This window comes from Anolis carolinensis, chromosome 3 (assembly GCF_035594765.1).
Source record: "Anolis carolinensis isolate JA03-04 chromosome 3, rAnoCar3.1.pri, whole genome shotgun sequence".
Classification (NCBI taxonomy): Eukaryota; Metazoa; Chordata; class Lepidosauria; order Squamata; family Dactyloidae; genus Anolis; species Anolis carolinensis.
This window is the reverse complement of record NC_085843.1, coordinates 43674719-43689588: the sequence shown is the minus strand read 5'-3', so window position 1 is coordinate 43689588 and position 14870 is coordinate 43674719. Positions and strand designations below refer to the sequence as shown.

Genomic DNA, 14870 nt, shown 5'->3' with positions numbered 1-14870 from the left:
TTAGCCTCTGCCCCAATGGCCTCTTTTACAACTTGATAGCCTTTTTACCCATTCCAAACTAGAAGCGACTTTATAGTCACTTCTGGTATGAAACAGGGGGTAGATGTGGCTTACCAGGATCTTCATGAGATGAAACATATTTGTAGGCTGGTCACTCTTGCCCTGGCCACATTGAAGATCCCTAGGCATGAATGAAATAACTTCCTACTGTATGATGTTGCCCTAAACTTACTGCAAACCAATCTCCAAGGCATGTTGAAGCTTTACTTTATTTTTAATTAATATTTTTTCGTATGAGGGATACAGAAGTACAAAGGTTCACAGTTCCAAACTTCTGAACTCTCATAACTCCACAGTTCTATATTAAAATAAAGCTAGGGGTTTATAAATAGGGAGAATGCACAAATTGGGAGGAATTACTCCAGTTTCAAGCCAGATGGATGTGCAGTGGAAGAACCCATTATAGGAGCCTCATGTGATAACAATACAGTGAAAATATGTTGATTATTAAGGGTTTTTTTCTTGTTGGTTTTTATGAATTGTTCTACTAATATTTTCCAGATGCAGAGCCAAGATACTTGATTTCTGTGAGGCCAATGCCTGTTACAAATTACAAGAAATCTTGTTCAGGTACTGTCAAATTTTAAAACATTTGTCCATGAGCCATCAGAAACATATTTTTCCATAGAAATCACTGGTCTTACATTTGAGCAACAGGTAACTAAATTCTTTACCACAATTCAGCTAGTTCTGTGTATTTGTTGTGCCATAATCTCCTTTAAGCATTATCACAGAACCATGAAACTTTAAGATATAGCATATGTTTTCTGGTTCAGTTACTGGCTAGATCTTTTTAGGCACTTTTGGGCCAGACATAGAGTGAGGGGGATAAAACTAAGCCGTGCTTTAAGGCAAGAGCTGTAGCCAGTTAACTGGTGTGATATACTGGGAAAATTTCTAACCACATAGCAGATGAAATTCATAGCAGTCATTTTGACAAGGGAAATCTGTTGCAAAAACATGGAGAGAGAAGGCACTAAAGAAGAATAGTCTGATGATCTGTGGAAAGGGTCAAGAAGAGTCATGCCAGAAGAATTAGGAAAGGCATGAAATTAAGGGTCAAGAAGAGTCATGCTTGAAGAGCAGGGAAAGATAATCGCAGCAGGCATGAAACTAAGGGTCCAAAATGCATTTCCATATGACTGCATATGGAAGACCCCCCCCCCCCCCATGTGCAAAAAAAAAAAAAATCCTAAAGGCAAAAACAAGCATTGTTTCATTTCTCACCACATTCTAATTTTTGTGTTTATTCTATCAGTACAAGTGTCCTCAGACGAACTGGAAGTCTGCACGTATGATTAATTTGTACAAAAATGGAAAGAAAAGTTGTTGGTAGGCTTATAGAATGTCCATAGTATTTTAGATTACCCTGGTCATTTTAGAAAAATTAATTTATGAGTAATAGAAAGTGATATCCACTGATTTTTTTATTGTATGTTTTCATAGACTTACAGCCAAACGTCATTATGAATATAACTGTTCTTTTTTATTTGACTTGAAATGCAAGAGAAGTACTCAATCATTTCAAGACTTATTTTATTCTTGGCCTTTATATTAATGAGGCCACTCAAGCAGAATGCAGCCCACCAACCACAGTTTTGGCTACTAGGTGCATCATATCACCCATTCATGCAATTTCAGGCAGGAAGAATAAACAAGAGACATGTTGATCTCTGGTTACATGGCTATTACATGGCTATTCACAGTGGCATCACTAAAGTTGCTGTCACCTGGTGTAGTAACTCTTCCCACACCAGGCCATTTCGAAGTACGATAGCCAAAGTACCAGATACTTTGACATAATCAGTATCTGATTATGTCAAAGCATCTGGTATACTTTGTATAAAAAGTATTAAAAACCAGCAGCAAAGAAAATAGTATGAGCTTGTAGTGCAGGCAGATGAAGCCACATGATCTGAAGTTTCATTACATTTGGATAACAATGACAATTCTGACTACAGTGTATATGCATTATTAGAAGGTTCACAAAGTCAACTAGTACAGAACTCTAGCCTTGTAAGTATATTGAGTCCCCAGTGGAGCAGTACATTGAACCGCTGAGCTGCTGAATTTGCTGACCGAAAGGTTGACGGTTTGAATCCAGGGAGTGGGGTGAGCTCCTGCTGTTAGCCCCAGCTTCTGCCAACCTAGCAGTTAGAAAACATGCAAATGTGAGTAGATCACTAGGTACCGCTCCAGCAGGAAGGTAACAACACTCTATGCAGTCATGCCGGCCATATGACCTTGGAGGTGTCTACGGACAACACCGGCTCTTTGGATTAGAAATGGAGATGAGCACCAACCCCCAGAGTCAGACACGACTGGACTTAATATCAGGGGAAAACCTTTACCTTTATCTAAGTATATTGTATAGTACATGTAGGCTGGGCTGACAAAATGTTTTTGTGGATATAACTAACTACAGGGATATTTTAAATAAAAATAATAATTTTCAGCTGCACAAAACCTATACAGTAAAGTCATTTTAATGTCATTCCCTCAGAAGGGAGGTGGAGTTTGCACCACCCACATTCAAATAGTGACACCTTTGCCTAGTGGCTCATTCATGAGGATGTGTCTCTTTATTTTTAAAATGATATATATGTATTTTTCTGTGCCTTTTTTATACAGGTAAAACACATACACCCAAACCACTCCAGTTGGTAATAGGCACTTTAACTCCAACTTCTGTCTTCTTATCCTGGGGAATCTTAGTCAACCCAAAGCATGACTGGACCACAATGAATAATTGTGCAAATGACAGGTAATAAACTAAAAGATATATATTGTGAAAATAATAGATATTTTTTACTCTTTCATTTGGATCTGGTGTTTTTGATTTATAAATGGAAGGCAGTAGAATTCATAGGTGAGTTGGGTTTGCAGAGGGAATCCTTCCCTGAGTAGACCACAAACTCACTTATGGAGCAAATGAACTGGGCTTCAGGCCTCCAGCTCTTTCCATGAATAGAAACTCCATTTATGGAGCAAAAGACTAGATTCTAAACCTTTATCATGAATAGATGTGGTGGGTGACATGATAAATCCTAACAGTCATGCCAGGATTATCTCAAAACCACTGACACTTTGTAATGTTCTTATTCAGAGTAGCAAAATGTTTTTTCCAGGAATGTTTTTACACATGGAAAGCACAGTCATGCCTTCACAGAAGTGTGTTTTCTCTTATTTATTTTCTTCCTTTGCTACCATACCATTCTTGAACTCATTTGCCCATAGTGTCAATTAATCCTACTGCATACAGCAATCCGTGTGTGTGATTTTAGGAATCATATCATAATAATATGTCTGACATGATAATCTTATGCATCCTCCTTAAAAACTTCATATAGGATGCTACTGTCAAATAAATTCGTTTGTGGGTCTACATTAAACATGCAAGCAAATCTTCCTTTCTTTTTTATCAAGTAAACATGCTGAAAACCACTCAGGAACAGGATCTGGATAGCGGATGCATACACTAGCCATTTCCCCATGAATTACTTCTGGCCCCCAAATGAGAGCTATAACAATGAAAAACTCCCCTTTGGTGCCAACTAATAAATTTTCCCCTTCTTTTAACCCTGAGTAGAAGGTAGGGCTGAGGGTTGAGATAAAGCTCTGGACTGCATATTACATGTAAAAAAGAAATACAATTTCCTTTGTATCTTAATTACTCTAATGAACCCTTAAAATGTAGGTTTAACATAGTTTCAAGGTGCAAATAGTCATTTCAACCACAGATTAAGTATCTCTTATTCAAAATGCTTAAGACAAGAAGTGTTTTTGATTGTGGGTTTTTTTTATTGGAATATTGTACATAATGATTTATCTCGGAGATGGGACCGAAGTCTAAACAGACATGCATTCATATTTCATGTGCACCTTATGCATATATAGCTTGGGGGTTATTTTATACAATATTTTAAATAATTTTGTGCATGAAATAAAGTTTCTGTACATTGAATCATCAGAAAGTGAAGGTGTCTCTATCTCAGCCGTCAATGTGGACAATACTGAGTATGGAGTATTTTTAATTTCAAAAGTCTGGCTACAGAATACTCAACCTGTATTTGAAAATAGTCACTCTCCAGTGGTTTCAAAACGGCCTTAGAGTAAGAAAGCAAGCAAATATTTGCTCATGGAAAATTTTCAGAATTTATATGATAAAGTTCAGCTTGCTTTTTGCTTCACTCCAAGAAGTAGAACATTGTTTATACTGCATTGCCTATAAGCTAAATCTTATATTTGTTCAGAAATAAATCCAGTTGATTTTAATGGTTGTACTCCCAAGTTAGTGAGTATAAGACATCACAGTTTTCTAACAGTTTTTTTACTAAAACCAAATGACTGAAACTTTATGTTTCTTCAGTTTAAAGTATGCACTTGCTTTTTATTGACTAGATTTTATACAGTCCGCTACAGAGAAAAAGACAAGAACAAGAAGTGGGCTCTTCAACTTTGTCCAACTACAGAAACAGTGGTGGACAACCTGAAACCTAATGCAGTCTATGAATTTGGAGTGAAGGACAACACAGATAATGGAATCTGGAGCAAGATTTTCAATCATAAGGTGGTTATGCCTAGTAAGTAGTTTGTAATAATTCATTGGCTGAAAAGTTAAACTCATTATTACAGAGCAGGCATGTCTATTTTATCCACATGTCTACTATGTTCAAAAATAGAACAAAATTATCTTCCATATTCTGCTCCATTTTATGTTTCAAGCCATTTTGTCATGCTTTTAGAATTGGTCTCAGGTGAAAGGAGCAATTCCTACATCAATGGAACACAGTAAGACAGATGGGTTTTACCTATATACTGCATTCGCCTTTGCATGAAAAAATACATTGCTTGAAAAAAAATTCAGCTGCTTAATATTTGAGTTGGGCAGACACAAGCCTTTGCTGAAATACACTTGAACTGTTAGCCCCTGGTGGTGCAATGGGTTAAACCCTTGTGCCAACGGGGTCCCACATTTTTGGGCCTATTTGGAAGGGCCCTTAGACAAAGAATACTCAGAAGCATTTTTGCCAGTTCCTTCCTCTGAAATATAGCTTTCAGAAGTCTTTCATCTAAGTACCTCAAGTGTGGACCTTTTTAGCTCCCAAAGATCAGACAGGCTCTATTACTGTTGGAACAATTTAGCCATATATAGGTATGATATACAGTGTTCCCTCACTACTTTACGGTTCACTATGCATGTATTCGCTGTTTGCAGTTTTTCAATAAACTCTAAAAGATTATTATAAATCATAAAAATTACAATTTGCAGCCTAAGGAAGGGAGGAAGGATAAGCCAAAGGTAGAGAAAAAGAGCCCAAGCAGCAATGGGAGGATAAGGAGGCGATTTATCAACACACGATTAATTGATAAAGACTTAAAATAGTGTATCACTACTAAAATAGTGTATAAATATTAAAATAAATATAGTGTCCCTACTTCATGGATTTTTACTTATTGCGGGTGGTCCTGGAACCTAACCCCAGCAATAAGTGAGGGAACACTGTACACATTTATTCTTTCACAACAATATTAATGTGTTTGGCAAAAATTGGTATAGATCACATTGGCAAATCTGCATATAGTGTCTCAGTCTGACCTGAAACCCATTACAGATTTCCTGGTCAGGAGAAATCACTGTCCACTACTTTGGAGTGTTAAAACAGTTCAAAGCAGAAATAACCTTCGACTGTCCACCCACAGTTGTTCACCATAAAAGTTTCTAGCAGCACTCATCTGTAGTTGGCAGCTCTTCACATTTCAGGACTCAAGAAGAGAATGTGGAAAGTTCCTTTTTAAAAATAATTTGTTGCATTCCAGGTTGTAACATAACAATATGTGAAAAAGTCAAAAAGTGTGTGAGAGAATACTTCTACATGTCAGTCCATTCCAAATTATTATATTTAATCCATTAGTTAAGTACACACAGTACTCCCAAAAGAATTGGAAAGATGAGTTAGAATGTAAATATAAGTAGAAGATTACTAAAATACCTCCTCAACTTAGCCAACAGTCAGAAACATTAGGTAGTAATTTGTATAATTCATACTGTATTTTATTTTGCATGTTGAAGGAACAGAAAGTAACTTTGTTATATTCTTACATTAGGTAAAAACAAGGAAAATGGACAACCCCAGAACAATTATATATTACACAATATCCAAACACAGGTATATTTTACTTCTTAATATATATATATATATATATTACATTTTAATTAATATATCAAACATATATCTGGGAGGTGGGTTCTGTTTTCTTTTAAGCACTAAATGATGTAAACAATGTTTCTCATGCTGTAAAATTAGAAAAGCACTCAACGGACAGTGACATCACATCATCCTGATTTTAATAACTCTATTTGCATTTTTGATCGAATCTGTCAAATGTATATGATGCAAACTTTTGGCAGAAGTGAACGTTGAGCAGAGTCCAATGCTTGTATGTGTGTACGTATCAACTTTGTGGAAGTTATATGACACATGAAGCTGATTCAGCATGATGCAATGTTGAACCACGTTAACTGGATATTCTGGAGGTTTCCCCAAACTCTGGAGTAACCAGCAACTTTGAGCATGTGTAATCAACTATGCCACTTCCTATTTGTGCATGAAAAATGTGCTCTTCGTTATTCAGTGCCTGGAGTGACTATATCCAGACCGCAAAGGCAACCAGAGAAGGAAGGGGGAGCTGGGGGGAGCTCCCTCCTCTCCCTCCTGCCCCATCACTTTGTTGTTCTAGATATCATCTCTCCAGGAGCCAAATGACAGCACCATTTTTGGGCCCAGTGAGCATGCAAATGGGAGATCAAGGCAGCTTAAGGGTGCAGGTGAGTGATGCCAAACTGGTTCTGGCACTGCTCAGCTATGCAGCCACCATCAAACCACCGGGTTTGGGGATGTGGAGTGTAGCCTCCACCCAGCTCCCGAGCCTCTTGGGGGGTATGGAGTATAGCCTCTGGTGATGCTGATCTGGAGTACCTTATCATTGTTTTCTTTTCACATATTTGATGCACAAATATTTTTATCTCAAAGGATGGGGGAATTGCTTAGAGAACTAAAAATGTTGCTCTCTTGGAGAGCAGGAGGAAACACATGTCTCACCTCTTTCATGCTACACAGTTGTAACATTATGATTCCACTTTAATTGACATGGATACATCCTGTAGAATCTTGGGATTTGCCAGTCTTAGCGAAGAGTACTTGGAATTCTCTGCCAGATTGATCTAGTATCTTACCAGAAGCAACAGTTTTTATGTCTCATAGAAGCCAATGATGCAACAGATAAAATGCTAGAAGAGTTATAAACGTTTGCATCATAAACGTTTCCCTCTTTTGGCCCATTATCTAAAGAAGTTATCACTTCCAAAAAAAGCAGTTCACTGGTGATCATTAGTATCATACAGTGGGGTTTAAAATATATTAATCAAAACTTTACAAGAAAGGTATACACATTTGGTAGTCTGACATTCATGTAGCAATATATTGAACAGGAAGCCTTAGATATACATAGATAAAATAACAAGTCAGATGATGGAAAATTCACCTTCTATGGAAAGTTTATGGAAAATAACTCTAAGTTGTTATATAACAATTTTTAATTGCCTTACTGTGCCTGGTCACTAGATTCGAAACAGGTTTGTGAAAGAAAGGGTCATATGCTTTTATTTTGGAGAAACTGAGAATAGAGTCTATTTTTGTGAACAAAGTAATTTAACACAGAAAAAATGTAAATAATCCACAAATAGTTTTTAAAATAAATAGAATCATTAGTGACATCTGAGGAATGGCCTACAGAAGCAAAATAATTCAGCTGCAATTCACTGTATTCTTTCCTGGATTGACCCCATTAGCGGCATACCTACTCCAAATAAACTAGAATCCTATTGTATTTTTAGCCAAGTATTTCCCGTGCCCAAATTCAAATCTTTTCAAAAAGGCTGCATGTCTTTATACTTTAATTGTCTTCCACACACACTCACACACAGGATGGAAAAAGATAAAAGGTTTCTGTCTCCTTCTCTTCAGGGCTTTTGCCACCCCCCCCCCATCTGAGCCCAACCATGAGATCAATGGTGAGGAGGGAGATTGGGGTGACCCCTTATCATTGAGACCTTGGCTGCTAACGATAAAATATTAAATATATGATAAAACTAGCTGTGCCCTGCCACGCATTGCTGTGGCGAATTGGAATTGCAGTAAATAGCCTTGCTGATTCAAAGCCTGGCCGTTTTCTACATAGGGCATCCTTGCTAGGCCAGGTTGAATGGGACAGAGTAGCCTGGTGGTTTGCAAGGCTGGGGGTAGCACTTGTTGTCAATGGGGTGTCCATGCTCATGTCATAGCCATTTAATAATATGGAGTGTGATGATCTGTGGTCAGTTGAATTTGTAGGTCTGAAGCCCATGGATCCAGAGAGTCCATTGTATAGCAGCCAACTCCTGTGTTTATCCCTCCCCTCCACATTCTGATTGTGTAACCAATAAACTAGCACCTGAGCTACCAAAGCTACTTTCAATCAAATTAGTTGGGAGAATTTCTGTAATGATTTCTCAATATGTTTTTTTGCCAGGGTTAAGGGAAATGTCAGGTCATTTTTTATTCAAGCCAGATGCTGACTCCTTGCAAATTGCACATGTTGCAGTGATTTCGTTGTTTCTAATATACTGGAGAATGTAGTTTACATTCTATAGATATGAATGCCAGCATTGGAGCCAACAGTAAATTCCATTGCTGTGTTGTGCATAAAAAGGATTAGCCCAATATTCTATCTCATATTTTGTCTAGCATGTTCTGAATAAGCATACTACTTATTTGAATTGTTCAATGTTTACCACTTAGTTTTCACACTACTGTAGCAATTGGACAGCTGATATTTCCGTCCCATTTCTGCTGTATTCTGATGTCTTAGTAGTAGAAATTCAGCTTTGGAACCTGCCAATTGACTTCCAGAGAAGAAACTGTTACTAGGAAAAGATCCATCTTTTTATTTTCTTCTAGAAGACAATATGATACTTTTTAAATTAAATTTGAGCAGCAATGGCAAGAACTCTTTTTAAAAAGTTTTAATTATGATGGTGCTGTAGTTAAAATTATAGTAATTCTGCCTCTATCATCTTCCTTGCAAGGCAGATCAGAGCTCTAGGAAAGCAGTAAACACACTTGTCTTGGGATTTTTTTCCCTCCATAAGTCAAGAGCAAGAAATAGGCGGAGGAAAAGACTGTCAAAAGCTATCTTCAACTTTCATGTGATGCTGGTGAAATATTTTTATGTCAAGCTGCAAGGTGGAGTCCTTTTTCTCTCCCTAACTAGGGCATTCTTGTATATGTTCGTCTTCAAATAAAAACATTTGTCCAGTGAACTGAAGGCCAGCATGACCATGTCAGTCTTTTATTGCTTGTTTTGGATTTTCAAAAGGCCTTTGAAGAAGTCCTTTAGCAAAGACTTCTGAACACAGCTTTAGGACTTGATCACACTAACTTGCTGTGGCAGAACAGTTGCATTGGAAAAAGGTCCTGCTGAATCTATGGGACTTACAGGCAAGTAGGTGTACATACAATCAAAGGTTGTGATATTGTATATCAGAGATGGACAATATGTACCATGGGTCACATATGTAAAACTTTTGTTTTTTACATTGCAATCTTATATAGTGTAGTAAATAACTTTTTATTTCAGTCCATTAGCAAATTGTCTTTCTGAAGTCCTTACTGAGTTGGACAAAGATTTCTAAGAATTCAAATGTACTAGATCAAATGTATCCCCCCTGCCTATACAGTGCTGTTTCATTTAAAATAGGTCTGTTATATCCCTATACATTTTCTACCACTTTCTGCTGCAGGTGGAAACATTAACCATCTGCTATATCAGCACTTATCTAATAAAGGATTGCATTATATATCTGATTTTTCTGGAACAGAACCTGAAAGTTCTACATATCTTTAAATTGATGAAATGTGCCTTATTTTCTTTACTTTAATTATTACCAGAACCAGCTTCAGAGTATTTTCTGATGGCATGCAATCTAATTTTTGGGGAAATAATATTACAGCAGTTATTCAAATTGTATCACAATTCTTCTGAACCCATTGTTTTGTTTCTAGTAAAGATGTATGTAGATGAAACAGGCCCATTTAATTCAATTACCATTATTTTCAAGCACATCCAACTGCTGTCATCACTACTTTTCAAAACCTTCACCCTAGAAAAGAGATAAAACAAACAGAACGTACAAAACTATGAGATAGTACAAGATGCAAGACACGATTTGTCTGTTCCTCAGATGTGGTGCCACCACCAATCCTCTGGATTAGAAGTATCTCTTAATTTGGAATACTTAGAATAAAATGTGTGTTGCTGGATTGGCTTTAAGTTTGAAAGGACTATGAACAGTCTAACCTTGAGTGACATCCTATTCTGTTGGTTGGCTCTAGTGAATTGGTTGGTGGCAACAGGCAACAGTTGAAGAATTGTTGTGTACCTTGGTGTTATTTCAGATCTATGGCAATCCTAACGTGACCCTTTCATAAGGATTTCTTGACAAGATTAGTTCAGATGGAGTTGCTTTTGCCATCTTTGGAGGCAAAAAAAAAAGTGTGATTTTCCAGAAGCTACCCATTGGGCTTCCATGGCTGAGTAGGATTCAAACCCTGGTTTCCAGAGTCACAGTCCACCACTCAAACCAGTCCACAATCCTAACTCTCTTTTGAAAAATTATTTTAACAGCCATTTTAAAAACAGCCTGGCAAGGACTGAAGTCTATGTGGCAGTTCTAGCAGCTATAGAAAGATTTTGATTTCTTGAAAAATCTCTTTGTAGTCTGTTCCTCTGTCTAGTCCAATTTGCAAAACTGTAGACTGAAATATTATGGGTCTGATCCCAATCTGTAAGAAAGATAGGCTATGAGTGATGGATGTAGTGGGGGGAGAAGGAAGAGAAGGATGGAAGGATGAAGGAACTGGTTCTTAGGCATGAAATTCATATGTTTCTGCAGTAACTTCTGTGCAATCCAGCACATACAAAGGGCTTTGGCAACTTCAGATGCCAGAGGCCCAAGGCTCTTCTGTCAGGCATTCAGCACACACAGTAGACATGTATGACATGTATTTATAAAGTTAAATGTTTGCTTTGACACTGACAAGACGGGTAAAATGCTGTGGAACTAGATAAAATGTGTGAATACTATCTTTATACAACTGAAAACTGTCTCTGTTCTATGTAAAATGAATTATAGAACCAAAGCCTTATATTTTAACAAATAATCTTATAGCATTGATCCCTATTTTTATAACAATGTTTTTTACCTCTTCAGTTTGTACCAGGAAATTCAAAAGTACTACATCCAGTTACAATAATTAAACAAGGTAATCTCCATGACTTCTTATACTTGGTATTTGTAGAATTGAAAGCAGTTTTGCACATGAAAATGAATGTTTGAACGTAGTTCTAAAGCTTGGCTAATTGGTGACAGTGAATATCTTGAGGAGTTGTGAGAAAATTGTCAGGCCTGAATCCAGTTGTTAATCCCAACTAAAGTAAACCATTGTACACATAGGTCTTATATAAACATAGAATTACCAAATCCTTAATGATTCAGTTGATTCACACTAGTATGATTCAATTGATTGACACTAGTTAGATTTGGTTTTAAGACGACCTGAGTTTCCTTCAATAAATTCAAGCATCTGAATTCCCATTGGATATATAATATTGTACAAATACAAAAATAAATAAATGCAAATCACTGTAGAAAATGGTAAAAACAATGCACAGTCCAAAATCATATTCTATAGGCAGAAGCAACCCAATTTATGGATAGACCAAAATATTTTACAAAACATGTGTGCCGTCGTGCCTGGGGCTGTAAACTCTTAGTGAAAGAGGCATGGACGTGACATCTTTCCCCAGGGGATTGCTTCTTGCCCTCCTTTAGGGAAACTGGAACTCCCAAGGACCAAAACACTGTAGATAACTCAAAAATTAGGTTTATTGTTCACAAAGGGGGTAAAAGAAAATATACATTACAGCCTTTGATTGTTTAAGTCCATGAAGCTTGTCCAGATCCCTCTTTCTCTGGCTGTGAATGCCGGAGCAAACTCAGCCTCAGTCCAATGACCTATATCTGAAGACAAGAGTCTTCCTCTGTTGCCAAAGGACTGATGTGAAGGCGCTTGAGACTCCTCAACGTTGTTCAGGTTGGCCCTGAACATGAAGTGTGAGTCCCAAGGGTAAGAACCTCAGAATTGGTGCTGAGAGGTAACTTTTGAAGGGCTTTTTGAGCCAAGCCTCTCTTTCACGTCCATCCGATAGAGAACTTGCTGATGGAATGAAAAGGAGGAAACACAGTCCTACTCCAGGAAGAGGTGGAGCCAAACAGTTTTGCTGAGTGAGCAATATAACAGGTACACACAACATTGATTGACAGATATAAATAACCAATCCAACTACATTTACAGGGTAAGGGCAAAATCAGGCATGATACAACAATCCAAATCTTGAAACTTATAGTTTGACATATAAATGGCGCCACTCGCGCCGTCACAACATGTACAACAAATTAATCTGTGTACAAGTGTCTTCATAGAATCTCTTTGTAAACAAGGCACCTGCCATGCATTTTTATCATCTTCAGTTAGTTCAATAAATTTTATGCCCTCCTTTTATATATTTAAAACATTATGAGAACTTCTGATTTTTTTAAAAAAACCTTCCTCAGCAGATTTATTTGCTTTGTTTCTATTTGGAACACAGTTCTCTGCTTGACTGAAAAAATTAAATCCAAGAGTTTTTCAAGGAAGCTGATAATCTCTTCTGGAAAATCTAGAATTGAATCTTGGATAGTAATGGTCAAATCTAATTGCAAGGATCTGGTAATAACTGTGAGCAACTTGTAACCGTGTCTGTCCAACTTTCTTGAGACAGAAGTTCCAGAGGTGTGGCGTTGTCCATATTTTGTTTTCCTTTGGGAAGAGTGATCACTGAACACTTACAGCCTTTTGCAAAACTTGAATGTGTTTGTAATTTTACTTATTTATTATGCCTCCACCCAATGCATTAACCATAGATGGAGCGAGACAATTTATATTCCAAACGCTGGCATTTTTGCATGTCAGATCTCTCTAAAGATCCACTCCAGAGCTCAAAGCTGCTCCTCTGCTTTTTTTCCCCCAATTCCACTACAAAAATTTCCTTCTTTTTGCTTTTCACAGAGAGACTTGGATTGCAATAATTTTTGGTGGGGAAGGCAGGAAAGAAAGCCTTTAATATAATGGTTCTAGTTCTCCAGTGGCATCTCAAGCTGTCTGCTAGTCACTGTATGCCAGTTATCTGTAATCATCTAGACTGCTTTTCTATTCTCGATATTTTGCTAATGCTTGTCTCGCTTATTCCTTTCTGCTTATAAGATATAAGTCACTGAATCCCTCCTTTTGGTGAATCCACCGTCTCCTTTTATTTCTTTTCATGAGATGAACACACTTCTGCCTTTATTTAATCTGCTATTTCTCCTTGATACTGTCTTAGCTTCTGTTTGCCATCTTAATACTGCACCAGCACATTATAAACTTGTGTCTCTTTTCTAGAATTTCTTTTCACAATATACTGAAAATTCTTTTCATTCTCCTCCATTTTCCATACACTTTCTTTTGATGCATTATCTCTCTCCGATACAATTGAAAGGGCATGATTTTCAGTCTTGATTCTTTATAACATATGGTCTTCTCGATCTTCTCTTTTCCAACTCTTATTTTACTCTTTCCAGTTTCACCTCTGCATTATTCCACTAAAATACATTTGTGATCTCCTTGCTGCTAAATTGAAAGGTCTTTACTATGTTCACTACTGACCTTTAGAAATACATTTTTACATGATGTCAGGCTGATAGATTTTTATAAAGGTTCCATTCTTGTTATTTTCACAGTTCTTCAAAATGTAACACAGCGGACAAAGACTAAAATCCCAGAGAAGTCTCCTTTAGCAGGACCAATACTAGGTGACTAAGATGTTTCTCATTCCAGATAGATGCTGTCCTCAACCTTTAACTTTCTGAATTTTCACTTTCCTTTGAATTGATATAATGAACTGCTTTGAATCTATATAAGTGTAGTCAGATGTGAAAAGATGTATTTTAAAGATGGAAGTTTCAATAAATGCTAATTGCAATCTTTCTGGCAAAACCTAAATTGATGACGATGTTAGTTGGGGTATACAGGCAGTCCCCGAGTTACATACATCCAACTTGCAAAGGACTCACAGTTAAGAACGGGGTTGAGACAGCAGAAAGTGAGAGAAATCTATCCCAAGGAAGGGAAATTCACTCCTGAAAGAGTTATCATGGGGAAAGGTGTCTCCATTGAAGCTTTCTCGCCAATCCTTGTTTCCTCCACAAGCCACATTTTTCAAAATCCAATTATCATTGGGACAGAAGGTGAGGTGAAATCTTCTGAACAGGGGCACAGACAGCAAAACAAACAGTTAACCCTTCCCTATGCCATCCAAAGCATAACCAAATTCAGCTTAGGAACAAACGTACAGAACCTATCTTGTTCATAACTTGGGGACTGCCTGTATATACATTGTACAATTTAAGCACTTTGATATCACTTTAACTTTCAGAGCTACAAAGTATGGAATCCTGGAGTTTGTAGTTCCATACAGTATAGTTCAAGGATTTGACTAGAAGATTCAATATGTCTCGTCACCAATCTACAAATCACAGAATTGTGTAGATTGGAACTCTAACAGTTAAGTGGGATGAAACTGTTATAATTATGCAGTGTGGATCCACACATATGTATTGTGATGATAATTCT

The 14870-nt window shown here is 37.2% G+C and overlaps 1 protein-coding gene across 1 annotated transcript in view; it reads left to right on the top strand.

Annotated features, from left to right (window-relative positions):
* abi3bp (ABI family member 3 binding protein) overlaps positions 1–14870 on the top strand; it is a 181688-nt gene that overhangs the window by 53774 nt on the left and 113044 nt on the right. Inside the window, exons 3-8 of the mRNA XM_062974809.1 lie at positions 562–630; positions 2692–2824; positions 4462–4643; positions 6169–6230; positions 11372–11423; positions 13979–14050. Of these exons, the coding sequence (XP_062830879.1) occupies positions 562–630; positions 2692–2824; positions 4462–4643; positions 6169–6230; positions 11372–11423; positions 13979–14050 (570 nt within the window). The remainder of the gene's footprint in view (positions 1–561; positions 631–2691; positions 2825–4461; positions 4644–6168; positions 6231–11371; positions 11424–13978; positions 14051–14870) is intronic.